This window comes from Aspergillus mulundensis (assembly GCF_003369625.1).
Source record: "Aspergillus mulundensis strain DSM 5745 chromosome Unknown scaffold_0, whole genome shotgun sequence".
NCBI lineage: Eukaryota > Fungi > Ascomycota > Eurotiomycetes > Eurotiales > Aspergillaceae > Aspergillus > Aspergillus mulundensis.
This window is the reverse complement of record NW_020797888.1, coordinates 2,655,362-2,674,673: the sequence shown is the minus strand read 5'-3', so window position 1 is coordinate 2,674,673 and position 19,312 is coordinate 2,655,362. Positions and strand designations below refer to the sequence as shown.

Sequence of the window (19,312 nt, the reverse complement as noted above, 5' to 3'; positions counted from 1 at the left end):
GTACATAAAATACAGGAGGTCGCGTAACCAAGCGTCTATCTTGGTCTTTGCAAATAGTATCAAATCAGAGTATCCACCAACTCCGGAACCGAGAACCAACCGCGCCAACGCCTTGCTACATGGTAAGTGTCAGAATCAAAGACTATCCCTTCATAGTAGACAAGAACGAGTCCAGGTTATACTCTTCCTGGTACTGTCGGTCGTCCCACAGCTCGCCTAGATCGTCAAGCCAGCCCTTCTTGCCCTTCTCCTTCAGTTCGCCGTCTATGTCGACCATGTCGACTTCTTTGCCGCCTGTTTCTGTTGGTTTCTCCGCATTCTCTGCTGTTTCGCCGAGATTGAATAGATCCAGCAGCTGGTCTGTGTCCATCGTGTTCAGCCCGGCGTTCTGCTGATTGACTACCGTTGAGGCCACGTCGATCTTGAATCGTTGCAGACTAGACAGGTTAGTAGTTGTTGTCAATGATATGGAAGAATGACTTACTTCAAGATCTTCTCCTCCAAGGTTCCTCGGGTAATCAATCGGTAGACGTTCACCACCTTCTTCTGTCCAATACGGTGTGCTCGGTCCATGGCTTGGATATCTTTCTGCGGGTTCCAGTCGTGCTCCACAAAAATGACGGTGTCTGCACCCGTGAGGTTAAGACCAAGACCACCGACACTGGTAGTGAGAAGCAAAACATCGTAACTAGGATCCGAGTTGAACCGATTCACTATATCCTGGCGTCGGGTGGCTTCAACACCGCCATCGAGGCGCAGGAACTGCACGGAAGGAAGGAGCTTTCGAAGCACCTCGCTTTGCACAATGTCCAACATCTCCTTCATCTGACAGAACACCAGAGCTCGGTGCGGGCTGACGTAGCTAGCGCCCGGCGCCAAGTTGCCTTCAGTGGGTTCAACGCCGATTCCACAGTCCAAAAGTAGATCCCTGAGAGCGCTAAGCTTAGGCGCGTGCGCTACATCGCGGATATAGGATTTCTTCTTCTGCAGATAGTCCTGAACCTCGTTGTACTGCTTGTGCCCGTCTTTGACTACAAGAGCAGGGGAGTTGCAGAGACGGCGCATGTATTGCAGAGCCTGGAAGATGTGCTCCTTGTCGGACTTCTCTGAGCTTCCCATCTTGTCCTGCAGGGCTTTCTGCTCTTTCTTCGTAAAGTCCTCGAACAGCTTCTTCTGCAGGTCACTGGGGTCACAATAGTAGTTTTGAATGATCTTGGGCGGAAGGTCATTCAATACTTCTTCCTTCAAACGGCGAAGGAGGAATGGAAGCACCTGCTTGTGAAGCGCCTCAATTGCCAGAGCCCCTGCTTCTTGTTCCTTTGAGGACTTGCTGAAACGACTCGTGGCGATCGGCTTGGCGAACCTGTCCAAGAATACCTTCTCCGTACCGAGGAAGCCCGGCATCAGAAAGTCAAACAGAGACCACAACTCTAACACGTTGTTTTGAATGGGCGTCCCCGACAGAATCAGACGGTGATTACTGTTGATGCGTTTAACCGCCTGCGTGACCTTGGCCTTAGGGTTCTTGATGAGATGACCTTCATCCAAAACGCAGTAATTCCAGCTAATCGGTCGGAGTATATCATTGTCGTTGCGGCAAATATCATAAGACGTTACGACAATGTCCGCATCTGCAAGAGATGCCTGCAGCTTTGAACGCTCCGCGGGCGGCCCAACGTAAGCAACGCAGTTGAGGAACGGTGCATATTGTTTGACTTCTTGTTGCCAGTGACCAGAGAGCGATGGAGGACAGACTATGAGAGATGGAACCTTGCGGGATTCGGGTTTCTGGGTCTTAGCAAAGTCTTCGGCCCGCATATGATGGTCGCTTGCGACAATGCAGATGGTCTGCAGCGTCTTTCCAAGACCCATGTCGTCGCAAAGAATTCCGTGGAGATTATAGCGGTTGAGGAACGCAAGCCAGTTGACACCGTCTTGCTGGTAAGGGCGCAGCTCTGCCTTGATTGCAACAGGCAACTTGAACTCTTCAACCTTGCGCGAGTCCAGCATTTGAGACATGAATTTCCTCTCCCGGTCACGTCCTTCGAGCAGTTTCTCCGAAAGCCCTGGCGGGTCTGGAATGCCCGCCTCCAATGGCACGAGTTTGACCAATGTCGCAAACGAGGTCGTGGCAAGCAATCTGACATCGTTGTCCGAGTCACTCATCCTTCCAAGAACTGGCACAACAAGGAAGATAACATATGGTAAGATGCCGTCTTCCATGACATGAATCAGATGGTAGATGCACTCAACCGCTCCCTGGCGATGATGGACGTCCAACGCATTGCTGATGGTTGGCAGCACTTTCTCCACGAGCATCGTCATACCTTCCACGGTAACAACGCTACAAATAGTAGCAAAGCACTTGGCTGCTGCGTACCTGATAACAGATAACTTGCACTGAAGGGCTTTGACGACAAGAGGCATGAGGGAGACGACCCACGGATACAAACCAGGATCGAACCTGGGGAGCAAGGCCCTCAACGTCGACAATCCATCTATAACCTCCTGGCCCAGGACGTTCTCAGGGTCAACGATATTTGCTGGTAGGTCACCAGACAGCGCTTTCTTGAGAGGTCGTTCAACTAATGATGCGAGGTTGGGGACCTTCTCAGTGAGTTGTGGTCCGAAATTCACGGCAAGCTGTTCCAGCGCGTCTTTGGCACCGCGGCGCATGATTCTTGCCTCCTTGGCCTCCCTCTCAAAAGTGGCAGCATCAGCATGTTCACGCCGATCCTCCTCCTTCCGCAGAGATAGGATTAATTCCTCGTGTTCCTTGTTACGCTCAAACTCCGGCGTCTCAGACGTATCAACGCAGCAGTATTTTACCAAGTTACCAATGACCTTATCAACCGGGCCTCTCTTGGCCGCACTCGTGTAGTGTTCCACCAGAGCTGCTACAGCGGTCGCAGAGCGTTGCTGAAGCTCTGCGCTCTCCTCCGTCTTAACGCTCTCCATGACTCCCTTGATAATGTTACCAGGTTTCTTGGGGATTGCATGGAAGTTGACCAGCGCTCCTGCAGCCGCAGCTTTAATTCGCATGTCCCTTGTCTCTCTCGCTTCCTTGGCATGGATGACAGCATTTTCTGCCGTGGCTCTGGTCTCGGTGAGAACTTTGGTAGAGGTGATCCGTTGCGCAGGTGATAATTGACTCTTCAGCTTCTCAAAATCTGGCCCAATTACCTGGTAAGCTTTTGCCAGGGAGAAAGCATTTGGACCCGCATCCGGGTCTCCCTGTACAACGACGGCAAGTGAAGTCAGTCTTTCGGACTTGAGATTCGGCGCGGTCTCTCGGAAAGTATTGAGTAATGAATGACATTGAGCACGAGCAACACTCAGGTAGCACGAGATGTCACTATACCAAGGAGGGCGGTCTCCTTCGACGATTGGTTGAAGCTTCTCGCACAAAGCAGCCGCATACTTGCTATCCGACCCAACAAGCTTGGCATATTCCTCCACTATCATGGCTGTCGAAAGCTGAGATGAGGACGCGGGATGACTGAGGCCGTCCATGATCGGGCCCCATAGGCTGTCAAGCCCGTTTTTATCCCAGATTGAGAGGAGTCCGCCGAGAGCCCTAGCGGCGTAGATTTTCGATCGCAACATTGTATCCGCGCCAACCATGTCAATATCACCCTTGAGCATGTGCGCATCGACATCGTGCGTAGAACTGGGAGCAGGTGTTTCCTTCTTCTCCGGTTTGCGACCTCGCTTCTTGGGCCCATCTGTCGAGCTTGTTGTGGAAGTAGGCGAGGACTTGGCGGGAGTCGAATTGATCACGGAAAAGGGTAAGCCAGATGGCTTGATGAAAAGCCAAGCATTCATAGGGATGGGGTAAAGGGGAACACCAAAGGGTGCCATGCTCAACTGGATCAGTGGGTGAATATGGGTCGGCAAATCCGGATCGGATTTGAATACGCCACGGTTGTCCAAGGACTTGAGCAACTCTGACCAAACCTGAAGGGAGAGTTTCAGGACACCTTCATTTCGCTCGACCAGTAAGTTTTGGAAAACCAGACGCATTCCTTTACCGTCTACCCAGTCGTTGGTGCCCTCGCCTTCAAGCTGCAAAAATGTTGTGAGGGCTCGGAGAACCGCAGAGCGTACACTGGTAATCGTATGGCGCAGGAACGGATAGAGACGAGGAACAAGATTAGCAAAGGACGACTCCGAATTCTCGGCCGCATTTTCTTTCATGGCGTTGAGCACCGGCTGGAAAGTGCAGAGCTTTGCCAGGAGGTCCATGACCGAGCCGGTACTAGCACTCAAGTCATCCTGAAGGTTGGAAAGACAGTCCCACACTATATTCATGAGTGGGCCCAGGGTGGACTTTCTGGAGTTGACGAACTCTTCGGCGATAGGCACAAGCGTTGCAGCACTAACAGCACGAACGTCATCATCGAAATTGCCCAGTCCATGCATAACTGCTTCCAAGACACCGTCCATCAACAGGGAGTCCTTGACTAGAAGATCTTTGCGAACTGCTACCAAGTACCTCAAACCTATCATACCTCCGTGGCAGACCTCCCAGACCGGGCGCTCTAGAGCCAAGTCGTTCTGCATGATGAGCCGATAGAGACATCTATAGACACCCACGACTGATCGAGTAGGCAGATGCGACAAAAGTGCACCCAACGTCTGGCCGACAGTTTCCCGGATAGGTGCAACTACATTGTCAGAAATGTAATCACCGAAGCGGTCCAGCATCAAAACGCAAAGTAATCGACAAGCAAGATCATCTAGCCATTTCCGGTTCAGTATATTGTTCTCAGGCCTTGTTTTCCCATGCAAGCGTCCCGCCCCAGCGCCTTGGATACGGATGACCTCTCGAAGAGCCATTGCGGCACCGTGTCGAACTTCCCAGTTAGAATCGAAGATATCCACCATTAGAAACTCGCACATGCGTTCATAAGGCCATGCAACGTTCTCGGTATCTTCCGCGAGTTCAGGCTGAATGATAGATTTGTCTGGAAGCGCTGCTCCTTTGAATTCCGATACGATCTTAGATTCGTCGTCGTCACCTGCCGGTCTGTCAAGAGAGAAATAATCTGGCTTTGCATCGCCATTCTGCCCGTCGCCATTCTCTGATTTCACTGGATGGGGAGTACTTATTAAAGGAGTGGTGACGTTTTCGGACGCGCGCCGGCCGGCCAGGTCGACTACTCGGACTTTGTTCGCACCCATTCTCGCATCCTTTTTGCTTTTGCGCTTCAGTTGGTTCAGCTGCCTTTTGCTGAGTCCAGACTCTTCGCCGTTGACAGGCTCAATAGGAGAGGCCAATGGGTGGGCGTTGGAGTTGAGATGATTGTTCTCCTTCGAAGCGAAGAAATTTGATGCATTTTCCTTCGAACCTGGCGTCTTCGGAGGCATTTCGCTCTCATTTAGCGAGTCACCGTCGTGATATTCTCCCTCAAGACCAAGCCGCCCATTTAGTGACTTCTTCTGGTGCTGCAGCCTAGCCGCAGAGTCCATGGCAGCCAAGAGATATTCTTGGTTCTTGCCCCCGCTGCCCAACAGGCGCCTACCATATTTGAGGATAGAGACAAGATCGAGACTTTCAAGTCGCAGTGACTCATCTGCCGCTGCTGAGATTGGCTCTTCTTCCGACTTGACTTTGACATCGTCCTCGCCCTCTTCATCTTTCTTGATATCCTCGCCATCATCCTGGTTGGGATCGAATGTGTCAGCATTTGCGACAATCAGACCCATTGCCTTGGCGGCAGCGGTCCGTGTATCCCATGATTTGGACTTGAGATAGGGAAGAATGCGCCCGAGCAGGTTGAAGAGTTCATCTGGATGTTGCTTTTGAACATCTGCCAGTTGCTGGGCGGCTGTGTTACGAATGAGAGTAGAACTGCCAGTCTCGAGTAACCTGTAGTTCCGATCCAGTTAGCGCGCTTGCCGGCATTTCGCGACGAATATACGAATATACTCACGTGACGAGACGATCTAGTCTAGCGGCCGTTAGTGTCTTGTTATATTGAAAGCCACACAGGGCACTCACCTGGAGGTCATGGCGGTCGTAAAATTGAGAGTGGATTAATGAAAGTAAATAGGGGCCAGGGTATTAAATAGAGGTAGAGGCGAAAAGAATCAAAGAGAAGCCAGTTTGCCGCGACGCGCCTCAGATAAAGAGAAGTACAGCCTAGTATTGGTAAAATACTGGCAGACTCGGAAGCGCAAGGATGAGGCAACGGGAGCGTAAGGTATACCGGTCGATCACTTGCACGTCGCAGCCATGGAGGACACTGGAGGGAGAGCGCAAATTGAATGGTCAAAAAGAAAGCTCAAGGCGATTGAGAGAGTAGTGGAGATGAAGGCGTTGAGAGGCTCTGAAGGCCGAGCACCAGCCCATCGATGGAGTATATCGAAAATTACACTGAAAGGGCGCGTAAGATAAATTACCCAGAGGTATAGAAACGAGAACGAGAAGAAGCAAAGATGTCGAGATGAAATAAATAAGTGGAGATGGTTGAAATGAAACAAACCACCAGATGACAGATATCTCAGTTGGTGGTGACTCCGACGCGAGCTGGGAGCGTGGTGTACAGCAAGCAATAACTGTACGGGGGCCGCCGGGTGAGGTTCAGGTAAACAGGGCAGCACGGCTTCAGAGCGGCGTCAGGATGGTTTTGGTCTGCGGACGGTCGAGGTCACGCAGCCTGTTTATATCATTGGGACATCTTTGGCTGGGCGCGCCTACCCATGCTTGGGCCTGGTGCGCTAGGCCCAGCCGGGAATGGCCGGCCCCACTCATGCGAAAGGTTTTCGCAGCAGTCACGTGAACCACGGCAATCTGCCAAGAACTGCCAGATGGCCTCAGTAAGCTTAAGGTAGATTAGGTAAGATGGATCACTTTGACGACAACGCAAGCCACGCTAATTGTGTACTGCCTCATACGCGGTGTCTCATAGCTGTATGACTCTGCCCAGCTCACGGGTCTCAGAAGTTATAAGAACGGGCGCCTAGGCCCGTCTTCAGTGACGTTCATGGCCCAACTTACATAGAACTCTAATGGCTACATCCATGGAACTGGACCGCTAGCTATGAAAAAACCTTTATCTCCTTCGTGAGACAGCTCGCCCAATCTAAACTGTATACATCTGGGCATGAGTCGTTGTCAGCATGTCTCAGCCGTATCCCACAAACTGGGTTCGATTTCTATACAGCAACAGGGAATAAAAACAGCATGACCTTGGAAGTAGTAAAACAATCAACAAGAAACGCGCTCAGCACCATTCTCCTTGGTTTTGGCATTCGGCAGATAGTTGGCCTATCCGAGGCTCAGTCGACCACCTTGCCGAGAGCGAGCCATTTGCTCTTCCCCAGACCTCACGGAAGCTCGAACATGTGCACCTCCTCTCTCATCTCTTCCATTCCAGCCCTCACCGATTTAGCAGTCCCAAGCTCCGGATTTGCTCCGCTTGTGCTTCAGCCTCACGAGGGTGTGCGGCTTCGGCCTTGCGGTAGGCAGCCTGCATTCTCATCGTCCGCAGAGCCTGTCGACTCATTAGTCATTGAATATGTAGCCCGGGTGACCGCAAAAGTCTCAATATTGCCGTCTCGAAGGGTCCTCTCGTATCATTCAAGTGCAAGTGTTGGGGCGCGTACCTCTTTCCGGTGGTGTAGGCACTCGTGGTAATCCTCCAAGGCGGGCAGGCACTTTCTTTTGCCAGATTCGCCCTCTCCAGCATTGACGACGTAGCAGCCGAGGACTTCCTGCCAGAAGTTGTAGCAGCGGGAAGGACCTACGTAGGACCATCACTGTTAGCCGAGAGCTCCGTCTTTTGCACCTTGACCACGGGGAAATTCAGCACAGCAGCCCATTGAGGCTTCGTGGTGTTCCCATTAAGAGATCGAAAGAGTAACATACCGCCATTGAGACCGAAACCAGACGCCATTGTGTGTTGTGAGGGGAGAGAAGGCGGGGAATTGTAGGGGGAGGGTGGAGGAGCGGATGCGATGAGGTCCTGCGCATTTAGTCACTTCCCGGCCACCCAGCTTGGCACGTGCACTCCGTCACCACCAATACGTCCACGGCCAGCAACACCTCACCTTCATCGTCCAGCTTGCCGAATGCGATGCAATGGCTGACTCTACCTCGCTCTCCGGGGCGCACGTCATTCTCCTAGCGACCAGTCTCTGTGCCACTGGCAACCCCTCCTTCCTCCCGCAATTACAAGCCCGATGTCCGGCCACTTTGACGGCGGAACGACTGCTACGCATCGTTCTCACATTTCTGCCCGAGAGCACGGAGCCGAAAAGCTACGTCCCTGTAGTTCAAACTATAGTGGAAGGACCAATATCTCGCTCGGACAGTGATGATGTTGACGTATCCCCGGTCAAGGATCTCTCTGAAGCTACCGCAAGGAAACGTGTACGGAAGCTTCGCCTATTACCATTGAAATATCCGGGGGATGAGGACAGTCAAGATTCAACAGATTTGTTGACCATTTTCTTGATACACCGAGCCCACCGTATCGACTCAGAAACCTCTCTTCAACCGCTCATCCTCGACCTTCTCCTCCCGTTCTATCAGCGATCCCCCGTCATACGAACATGGCTCGTCTCTTGTCTCCTGCCGCTTCTCCGATTGAATTACGAATACTACCCTAGTCAAGACAAGTCGTGCTCCGTGGAAACGTTAAGTTCGTTGGATGACCAGACTGCAACGAACATCCTTCTTTCCATGGCTGGGACACGGAAGAATGACACGGACTTGATCAAGAACCTACGTGGGCTAGTTGGGCCATGGATGTACGGCAGTAACCGGCCTAGGCGACAACGTTTCAGTCAGACAGCGCGTCGAAACTCAATCCCTCTCTCGCAGATTAATGTCAATGAAGATGATGGAACATCTGGGTGGGAGTACGTGAACGAGTGGCTATTATCTCGCAGCTCTGCGGACCCGGAAGCAGTAGTCACTGCCTTCGTCAACTGGGATGGTCCGGAAGATGTTGATCTAGGGGGATATGTTGGTGAAGAGGAGAAACTGTCAAACGATCAGTCAAAGCAGCTACGGTTTAGATATGGACAGGCAGGTCTAGCTGTCATTTATCACAGTCCGGAAGTGTCTCTGGAAGGGTCAATCCGTGTACTTGAACGGGTTGCCAGCTTATTGGGCTCGGAGGGGTCACTTTCTATCACATCCGATAGTTCAGCTCTTCCTTCAGTTGAGTTCGATGCCAACCCAATTCAGTCGGCCTCGAGAGCCACGCTGTTCCAGAACGCTCTCCTCACCCCCAAAAATCCGCTAACCTATCCCTCGCCATCTTCAATCTCGTTCCTCAGTGGCCTTCTTCTTTCACTGCGCGTTCTTAAAGAGTTGGGGCATCCCATTCCGTGTAGGACAGCGACAAATATCTGCCTTCATAGCAACGAAGATATGCAGTTGTTCGAGTTGCGCAGTATGATGACGTCTATTGCCCAGTCGAGGCCCGGAAAAGATTGGAGAACAGTCCGTCAGAAGCTGTTATGGTTGAGGGATTGGAAGTCAGAGAAGGAAAGGACAGCCTCGAGCGACTTGAGCTGCCACGGCCTCTTCTACAGGGTCCCACTGGATGCTATAGAGGCAGAGATCTTGAAGGTTCTGCTAGAGGTCAAAGGTACAGCCCTCAACAATCTACCCACTCCATATGCAGCGCTAATGATTTCCAGAGTACGAGCTTTCTGTCGATATCTATGTGAAGTCTAGTTCTGCCCTGAACCCGGCCCAGGTAGAGGATGCAGTAAAAGAATCCATATACTCAGCGTACGACAACGCGAGCAACGGTAATAGATCACGAGGCAGGATGCAAAAAGCATACGAAGTGTAAGTTGCCATCACACCCAAACTAGTTTCCTAAATGACCAACAAGATCATACACAGCCTACAAGCTTTCCAGCCGCACTTCCCAGAATCTACCTCCTTGAAACAAATCCAAGCCCTAATCTCCGCAACCCACGCTCTATCCTTCTACTCCCTAACGCTGCAACACGGTGTTCCTTTCCAACCTGTCAGCATCCGCGTCCATCCAGACCCTCTCTCCCTGATCGAAAAGGTGCTCGATCAAAACCCCAGAAGCTACACTAAACTTGACGACCTCCTCTTCATCGGCCGAAACCTAGTCTTAGCCGGCTATCCCCCACGCCCAGCCGATGACACCGACTCCCACTCCCATTATACGCGCCGCCCTGCTCTGTCGCAAGAAGATGCTCTCATCACAGCAGAACGACGCATCATGTCTCTCGCCATCTCATCCGCCCTTTCCTCAGACGACTTCGGCACCGCCTACTCCTACATCCTCACTCGCCTCACCCCGCAGACCTCCTCCGCCACATCCTCCCTCACCACTCCTCCCGTCTTAAAAGACGACATCACCTGGCGCGCCGTCTACAACGCGGGCCGCTACCGCCCCACGCACGCCCCATCGTCATCCACCCCGCCAACCCTGCACACCCAAATCATCCATCTCTCCCAACGCATGGAACTCCTCTCCCTCTCGCTCATCCTCGCACCGACCCCCGATCCACTCCCAGAGATCCTCGGTGCCTGGCGCCGCGCAGACGAAGAGCTCTCTCTCCTCCGAGCGCGCGAAAATGAGGAAGAAGACGCCTGGGACGCTAAGGGTGATCGAACAACAACAACCACCCTCCTCCCCGGCGGCTTCAACCAACCAGACACCGAACAGGACGTCTTCGAAACAAAACAGCAGCACGCCCGGCGCGCCGCCCGCGCCGCCCACCATAGCCGTCTTGACTCGGGCGAGGCACCAATGGGTCTCTTTGAGGTTGCACGCGGTGCGGCAAGGGCACTACACAAGAACGTTAATGCTACCTTCCCGTTATCGGCATCTGCGTCTGTCTCTCCTTCGTCTTCAATGTCCCTCGTTGATCGCGCTTCCGAGGACGATGACGAGAATCCGAACGGCAACGGTGACAATGATGCGGGAAGAGTGCGCAAGCGAGATGTTGTCAGTAACATGGTTACGGGTGGTCTGGCGAGCGGCATAGGCTGGGTTTTGGGCGCGCAGCCGGTTAACATGAATAATAGGCAGTAGGCACATATACCATTCTGCATTGGGTTGTATCTCTAGCGTTTGGTTTTGGTGATTGGTGCTATCGAATTACTGATCGAGTTTATGTCTTATTGATGGTCCAGTATAAACGAAGTTATTCTGTAATTGATACCAAGAAATGAAGTTATGAACTTATGTATCAGTTTGATATGTGTGAGTGTGTATTCCCTAATTATCTTTTACCACGCCAATACCGCACTCACTGTGAGGACGTAAAAGAGGCAGAAATGCAAGAAATATGTTTTTTCCCCAAACCCAAATAAAAGTTCGGCAACTATACAAAATCATATTGAATATACTCTTTCTTCACAAAAGATCTCTCTTGGAACTCTCTTCAATCTCATAACATGCTTATATGCAGATGCCAGTATATATTTGCCCAGAGGGTTGGGTCTGAAAATAAGTCGCCACCAAACTCGGGCAAGTAAACTCATAAAAATGAAATCCGTCCATTAACCCAGACCAAGGAAAAAATAAAAAGTCAGACGGGGGTTATCAAGCTAAGGTAGGCTGGCTAGATAGACAAAGGAAGTGACACCACGGTACTGCAGGTGCAGGTGAGCCAGGCTGGGCAACGATAGATAGAACGAGACAGTTGCTAAACAAACAACGATAGGCGAATGATGGTAAGCGAACCGAGATGTAAAAGCCGGACGAACGCCGATGCGAGTGATATCAATGAAAGATAGGCAGTCATGCGGCAAATGATAAATGAATTCCGACTCCGTAGATCCAAAGACGTGCAGATACAAAAAAAGCGTCGTAGTCACAAATAAGATCGTATGCTTTTTGACATCCGGGTCAACCAGGGGCCAGCCACTTGTAAAGCTTCAGAGGACCGTTGCGTCAAAAGACCGTTATATGTAAAGGGATTGGTATTATAGAAGTTCGAAGCCGACGGTGTAGGGATTCATTCGTCCCAGCCCCACACCTGCTTCACGAAGTTTGCCATATTCACTTTTTTATTCTTCATGTCCAGTACCCACGGATGTTCCAGCATCCGCCATGGTGTTGCTCTTCGTGGGGGTTCTTTCTCGAGGCTAATGATAATCATAATCAGCATTGTTCAGGGTCAGTGCGGAGGATACGAACGTACCAGCATTCAATAAAGTACTTGAAGTTGTTGGACCATTTTATTCCGTTCTGGGGTTCGTCTTTTAGCTTGGGAATCGGCTGTCGCACGATATATGTCAACAGATCAATCAACCCAGCACGAGGCTGCATCTCGGTTCCATCAGCAGGGAACGGAAAGCGATGTTGCGCAACTTCCAATAACGTGACACCAAGAGACCAGACATCTGATGTGATGGTGTATGATTGCCCAGTAATTCTCTCTGGGGCCATGTAATATGAAGTGCCGATAAACGTATTCGCGTCCCCTTTAGTACCGAACTCTCCACTGACGCCAAAGTCGCAGAGTTTCACCTGGCCGTTTCGGCAAAGAAGGATATTGGATGGCTTAATATCTGCACATTATTAGCGACATACTGTCGGCTGGATGAAGTAGACAAACCTCGATGGATAATCTTTCTGCCATGGAGATATGTCAATCCGTTCAGGACTCCTTCCGCTACCTTGCCAAGCACCTTCTCGCCCGTTCGTCCCCCGAGTTTCTTGACTTCCTTGTAGATGCTGTCCAGACTGCCACCTTCACAGAACTCCATCGCGATGGAAATAGTTCCAGTTGATTTATCCATAAACGCACCGTAGTATCGGCAAATGTGCTCTGAGGCGCAATCTTTGTTGAAGTTGAGCTCTCGGATAATCTGCTTCTTCACATCGGGATTCGGATCTGTCGTAATGATCTTTAAAGCATGAGTTAGCCCAGCGGTCATTGAAAGCCGTTTCGCAACTCACCTTCAAGGCAAACACGGTTTTCCCCTCCTTCAATTTGCATCGTGTGACTGCTCCTCCTGCTCCTTCACCCAAACTGCCTAACTCGACGATTTTCTTCTGCTCACTAGCAGCCAACCAGCCTTGATCATCCAAGTCCTCAACATCTAGAGCTCGACCCTTTTCCAGGCTTAGCTTGTCCAAATCAGGGATCAGGCTGTTGACGCTGTTCTCCCGTTCCATCTGCACGCCACTCTCACGATCGGAATATACAGAGCTGATCGCCGATGAAGGGTCTGGCGTTCCACCGTGTGGTTGTCGAAGACCTCCCATAGCAAATGATAGGTTGGAATAATTAGATGATGAAGCGGATGCAGGGCCACTGCCTTTCCCATCCAAGTGGGTATAGCTGCTTGACCGCGAATGGCCACTGGAATCGTTCAGTCCCGTCGTCGCTAACGGTGGCGGCATAGGTCGAACACTTCTCTGAGGTGGAACATCTTGGGTGCTGCCCATAGGGGTTGCGAGGCGTAGCTGGGGAGGAGCAGGACGGCCAGAGGGACGCTGAGGCTGGGGCGCATCTGAGGCGATAGGAACGCCATTACCGGCGACAGGACGACTCGTAGCAGAGGGCGGGATGCCCAGTGTAAGCTTGGGAGGCCGGGGGCTATTTGAGTTCCCGCGATTGCCCGGGACCGGAGCCTTGAGGAGGGGAACTGGCGAGGATGACATTGCGAGACTGTTTTGCCTCTCACCGGGCAAGAACAACTCGTTTGGATCCGTGATGGTAGCCAGATCGGCGGTTCTTCGCTGAAAGTGAGGATTGGGTTGGGAAGGGAAGCGGAGAGTCGGAACAAAGAATCGTGGCGCCAGACAGCGGTTGCTGGCAGCGAGGGGTCGGTGAATGACGCGGGACGAAGTAAAGGCTTATTATGCACAAAGCACAAGACAAAACGCGAACAGCCCAGGTAAAGATGAGGGGCGAGAAGAGGGGAATGGAAGCGAAACGATAAGGGTCAGGCCAACGAGAGAGGGATCAAAGAAGGTAACAAGTCCCCGGGAGCGAATGACCGAAGAGAAAGAGTTGTGATAGCACAAAGTAAGTAAATGACGGCAGCGACGACGGCGAGAGACCGTCGAAGCGATCGATGGAATAAACGATCGGAGAGAGCGCAGAGAAAGAGAGAGGGTGAGGAGTCGTCGAGGTGGGCGGGAGGTGAGGCGAGGACGAGGGTCGGGGGCCGTTCAGTCAGGCGGTTAAGTCGGCGTCCACGTTGGCTGCAGACCTTATGGAATAATATGCAAGACGACCAACTGGCTCAGCTGGGCGCTTAATTGAGATCTGTCGATTGTATTTGTAGACTTGAGTTGTTGTAGGAAGAGGAAGACTCTTGGTCAATTCCTGAGGCCTCTCTGGTCGGTCTTCAGTAGGCGCTAGGCATCCATCAAAATTCTGACATTAAATCATCTCTTGACAGCTCGCACTTGACATTTTATGACAGCAAAGCTGAGACACCAAGCCAAAGCTCAGAGGAACTTGTTTCACTGCTGGAGTCGCAATTGTGGCTTTACTCTCTGTCCCCCACTGACTGCGCCTCATTCTCCAGCACGACGGTGATCAAACATGTCAAAATTAGTATAGAGTAAACAGCTACGGAGTAGTCAGGAATAATAATAGATACATTTGTATATCTCGCAGGCTCTATTTACAGGATGCCCTTTTGAAGAAAATGATTGCAGAAAAATGAGCCTAAGTGGTCTGATAATAGTAAAACTGGAGTAATACGGGATCGAGAACGAGGCAGCTGGACTGCGATGGTCAGCCTTGTGAGGCCAAGCATTCCCCGGCTCCAGCTGATCGGTCTGTGCCTTTGTCCTGCTCCTCACTCCTGCCAACTACGGAGTACAACAGCAGGTGATATCATTATGGAGTCTACTCAGGTTGGTTACTGCCATTGCTGGTTGACATCTGAGACACGGACACCGGCAGTGGGCACTTCATCACTGCGCAGGGATACCGTCATCGATGATGATGGTGAGTCTCAGTCTCCCGATATCGTCTTCAACTGAAGAATATCAACTGCGGCGCTAATTGATTGCATGTCGACTCCGAATTAGTCGTACCTGGAGATCACGCGTCTTGCCCTAACCTCGTCTCGCATCATCTGCCAGATACTTTGCTCTATCTACGTCTCAACGTTCAATTCCAGAGCTTGTTCTCGCTGCTCGCTGGCTATTCGTGGGCAATTGGGCATAGAACTACAGGAGTAGACGCGCGGCGAAGGACGATCCTCCTGCGCTGATCCCCACACGATCCGATCAGTCGTTGTCAATCGACTGACGAGTAGTCTCTTACGTGACTTGGCCTTGAAGTTGAGCGAGCACCTCGGCAGTGGCACCATGAAAACAAACCATGGAACTGAACGGCCGACATCCAGCAACCACTTGCCAACCACACTAGAGCCTGATATGGACCCGAAAATAGACGACGAGATAACAGCAGAAACCAACTTCGCAACTCAGGGATAATCAGTGCTCAGGTCCCAGGAGTCAAACGGAACCCTTTGGACTTCCTCCTCAGTCCTAACGGCAAGCCATCAACTCCTGATTAACATGCGAGCAATGGCATGGACTTGAGTCGTGGTTCTCGCGAATTCCCGGATCTGGACTCCACGATGGCACTTAGAGTTGGCGATATATTGACGGTTACTAAGAATAACGACTTACAAGCCACTCACTGCCACTTTCTTGTCTATCCCTGACACTTCGCGGAGATGACAGCTTTTCACCTTGGTTCCCTAGCCACAGTGCATTTCGATCAGAATGAAGTTACGAACCGTTCCCCTGATGATCGGTGGAGCTTGGACATTTTCCCTTCGTTTATCGCGAACACACATGCGGTCTTCATGAACCATGACCAGCACTGATTCGCGCAACAAGGTTGCAACCCGTTGGGGTCGACTTCATGGTCCAGATCGTTCCTTGCTTGTATGGCGCGCGCCAGGGGCGCCAGCCAAGAATGGTGTAAATGACAGTCAAACTCAGCAGCCCGACGAACACGATCCGGTGAAGCCTTCGGGCTTCAATTCCAGGGTCGTCCCTATTCAGAATATAGTAGCAGCGGCGATGGCCTACACCCTCTGGCCTACAGCGGATCACTTCCAGCATGCGGCGGAGACTCGATTACGGAGTATCTAATGATAGTCGGCATACTCCGTAGCAACGAGTCAACGACCGAGCGCGGCTTTTCCACTAAGCTTTAATTAAGCAATCAATATAGAAAGAAGCGCACCAAGGCCTGTCTGACCAATCGCCAAGCTCAATGGCAGCCTAAAATTTGAAACCTCATTATTGTTCATTAACGCTCAGCTCGAGTCATTGTTATTACTCTGTGTCCGTGATGTCCCTCTGCCATTAAACTCGAGGGCTGCAGTGCTACTGTGCTACACACGCAGGACCTTTTACTGTTTTGAATTCGGTTTCAATAATACTGCTCACGCCCATGCCTTGATTCAAAACTTCACTGCAGCGGTAGAAGCGGGGGTCAACCTGGAACATGGCCTGGGCTCCATGTTTCTGCTGCCCCGTTGGAAACCCTCTTCCGTGTGGGCTCTTCCAACGGACGTGACAATGCTTCGGGCCTTCGGCGGTCATTCCGAATCACGAATTGCCTGTTTAGTCGAATTCCTGACCTCTTGCGCTGGGATAATCTTGCAAGGCTAGATGCAACCCGCATTCAGTTGTGTCACTGTTGTGATAAAAATGGCAGCAACAGAGCCAGGGGAAAGCGGAGGCAAATGAATGTCTCGGTGCGATTGGCCAGACAAGAAAATGGCAAAATCAAGAGTGGACTGCTGTGGGGGCGAGAGTAAGCAATGGCGTCAGGAACGGAGCTTCAGAAGCAAGGTGATTCGCCGAAAGACGAGATGAAACACACGCCAAGCCCGCGTGCACAACGCTTCTCTCCTGAGACGAGACGGTCAGGTTCAGAACATGGAGTAAGGCTGAACGAATCAGACTCTGTAGCAGCATGCTGACGATGCCGTCGTCGTGTACCGATCTTTGAAGGAAAGACATGGCAGAGGGAATTCAGAGCAGTTCAGGGCGAATTCGTCATGGTCCAGTACCCGCTCCAGCCGGCATTTAGCACTCCAAGGACGGAACTGATAGACACGATCAACACGGATTGTCTGGTTCGTGGGAATAGGAGAGAGACAACAGAGCGCGACTAAGAGTCGGACTAACACTCTAACAGGCGACTAGTCGCCTAGCAGCCCGGTAGTCATGGAGCAACAGCCAACCAGCAGCGGTGGCCTCGTTTATTCAGGGGCACACCGCTGTGACCTGCTCTCCACCCGGGCTCCCCTGTGCCGATTGTTGTCCCTGGAAGGATCTCCCAGGCTTAATCTCCCACACGATACAAAGGCCCCCGGCTCCCCCGTCCTCTCGTTCGTTTCTATCCTTCTTTCTTCCCCAAGTCCAGACTTCGTCCCTGCTTGAAGCAATCAGAACCACTTGACTTCGGTCGTCCAGTCTTTTACAACCAACTACCCACATTCTTTAACAACCCCGCCTCCACAACAACTACCTTGACGGTTTTTTCGTTGAACGACCCAAATCAATCACAATGCGTTTCTCCGCTGCTGCTGTTGCTCTCTTCGCCGGTCTCACCGTTGCTCTCCCCGGTGGTGACATCGAGACCATCTACCAGACCGAGGAGGTCACCATCACCTCCTGCGCTCCCACCGTCACCGACTGCCCCGGACGCACCACCACCACTCCCGTCCCTGTCGAGACCACCGTTGTCCCTACCGGCACTGAGACCGCCTCTGTCCCCACTGAGACTGCTTCCGAGTCTGAGACTCCTGCTGTCCCCACTGGCACCTCCCCCGTCGAGGCCTCCAGCAGCGTTGTTCCCCCTGCTCAGACCCCCAGCGTCCCTGAGCAGCCTGCTCCTGAGCAGCCCGAGCAGCCCCAGCAGCCCTCTACCTCCGTCATCGCTGTGACCACCTGCATTCCCACCGTCACCTACTCTACTGTCACCGTCACCCCCACCGGTGCTGCTACCACCTCCAAGCCCGTCATCCCCGCTGTCCCCACTGGCACCTCCCCCGTTGAGGCCAGCGGCAGCTCTACGTGAGTTCCCTACCCCGTATCTCGTCACGAGCCTCATTCTAACGTATAACAGTCCCTCTCCTTCTCCCCCCACCTTCACTGGTGCCGCTAACGCTGTCACCAACTCCTTCGGCTTCGCTGGTGCCGCCGCCGTCGCTGCTTTCTTCCTGGCTTAGATTCCCTTCACTTCATGTCAATAGTCTAGCCCTGGGTGACTCGTGAATCGAGCCGTCATGGTTTTCCGTGGCTGATGATGCACGGGGGTGCAGAGTCCGGGGTGTCGTTCAGTTTTTAGTTGTGGTTTGGGGAGAGTAATCTGATTCTTCAGTCATATATTACTATCTCTTTGATTTCTTGATCTTCTCTTTGGCTTGCCGGATTGCTTCGGAGTTTTGTGAAGCTCAGTCTTGGTGGCTGGATACGATTTAATGTAAACCATGAACGTCCTTCACATCGGGTCAACCCTTCGAAGTAATACTATAGGTAATCTTAATCATAATTTACTGGACTACTTTGCTATGTTTTCAGACCTTGTAGATATTTCCTCGGCTTCCGATCATGCGCAAGCAAAGGCATCTGCTTATCTGATAATCCTCGCGCTTACAGTCAGCGACCCATCTCAGCTATCCCTTCACAACTTCCCTCACTGAAGGACATGGCTGTTTTCAGCTTAGATTCTATTCGTGCCCCCTGCGCCCAACCTCAACTGCTATGTACCCTATCCTCAAGAGTCGAGGACTCGGCCGCGCTTACCTGGTCCGGTTAGCAGGAAAGGCTTGTTTTTTCGTATTCGTTGAGGTTGCCCAGACGAGTTCGTGAAAGAACCTTTTTATGGAGCTCAGGGCCCGCCAGAGCTATATTTATCGCTGCCATTGTCTCGCTACTGATTACTACATCCGGGAGCCTGGGTTATCGGGTTTTTTATGTTTTTATGGGTCTTGACGACGTATACAAAAATCTCAAATCATGAGAAGGGAGGGAGGGATGATAAGTCTGACCCTCTTATGCGACAGATATTAACCAGAAACAACAGCATGGCGCGGTGTGCTGACAAAGAAGTCAAGGCAGAGGGCGCGGTGGCAGTGTTGCTGCGGTCTCTGGTCCCCTCTTTGTTCAAACACCAACTCGCATGCGCGCAATTTAGACTCGGCGCTTGATGCTTTGATCAAGCTGCATTTTACTGGCCTTGTGGACCAGTTCTTCTGTCTAATGGGTCCTCTGCCCTATGCCATCATTGCCATGCATACGGAGTACGAGGGAAACAAAGACGACAATAATAAGATTGCAGTCGATAATCTTTCGGCTTC

General features: G+C 51.8%; 5 protein-coding genes across 5 annotated transcripts; 2 read left to right on the top strand and 3 right to left on the bottom strand.

The window, feature by feature from the left end:
• Window positions 1-142: 142 nt before the first annotated feature.
• On the bottom strand, window positions 143-6,015 carry DSM5745_00655 (DNA-binding ATPase; the record flags this gene model as incomplete). Its single annotated transcript, XM_026742671.1, has 4 exons — window positions 143-437; window positions 485-5,872; window positions 5,937-5,954; window positions 6,005-6,015. The coding sequence occupies 4 exons, from the start codon at window positions 6,013-6,015 to the stop codon at window positions 143-145; spliced, it is 5,712 nt and encodes a 1,903-aa protein (XP_026608516.1).
• A 1,370-nt stretch (window positions 6,016-7,385) lies between these two features.
• On the bottom strand, window positions 7,386-7,901 carry DSM5745_00654 (uncharacterized protein; the record flags this gene model as incomplete). Its single annotated transcript, XM_026742670.1, has 3 exons — window positions 7,386-7,499; window positions 7,612-7,748; window positions 7,874-7,901. The coding sequence occupies 3 exons, from the start codon at window positions 7,899-7,901 to the stop codon at window positions 7,386-7,388; spliced, it is 279 nt and encodes a 92-aa protein (XP_026608515.1).
• Window positions 7,902-8,086: 185 nt separating this feature from the next.
• DSM5745_00653 (secretory pathway Sec39 family protein) lies at window positions 8,087-11,039 on the top strand (the record flags this gene model as incomplete). Its single annotated transcript, XM_026742669.1, has 3 exons — window positions 8,087-9,605; window positions 9,658-9,811; window positions 9,869-11,039. The coding sequence occupies 3 exons, from the start codon at window positions 8,087-8,089 to the stop codon at window positions 11,037-11,039; spliced, it is 2,844 nt and encodes a 947-aa protein (XP_026608514.1).
• A 980-nt stretch (window positions 11,040-12,019) lies between these two features.
• DSM5745_00652 (putative MAPKK) lies at window positions 12,020-13,622 on the bottom strand (the record flags this gene model as incomplete). The annotated part of the gene is made up of 4 exons (XM_026742668.1): window positions 12,020-12,097; window positions 12,150-12,523; window positions 12,571-12,862; window positions 12,915-13,622. 4 exons carry the CDS (start codon window positions 13,620-13,622, stop codon window positions 12,020-12,022), a joined length of 1,452 nt encoding a protein of 483 aa, XP_026608513.1.
• Window positions 13,623-17,517: 3,895 nt separating this feature from the next.
• On the top strand, window positions 17,518-18,181 carry DSM5745_00651 (GPI anchored serine-rich protein; the record flags this gene model as incomplete). Its single annotated transcript, XM_026742667.1, has 2 exons — window positions 17,518-18,026; window positions 18,079-18,181. The coding sequence occupies 2 exons, from the start codon at window positions 17,518-17,520 to the stop codon at window positions 18,179-18,181; spliced, it is 612 nt and encodes a 203-aa protein (XP_026608512.1).
• Between the last annotated feature and the right edge of the window lie 1,131 nt (window positions 18,182-19,312).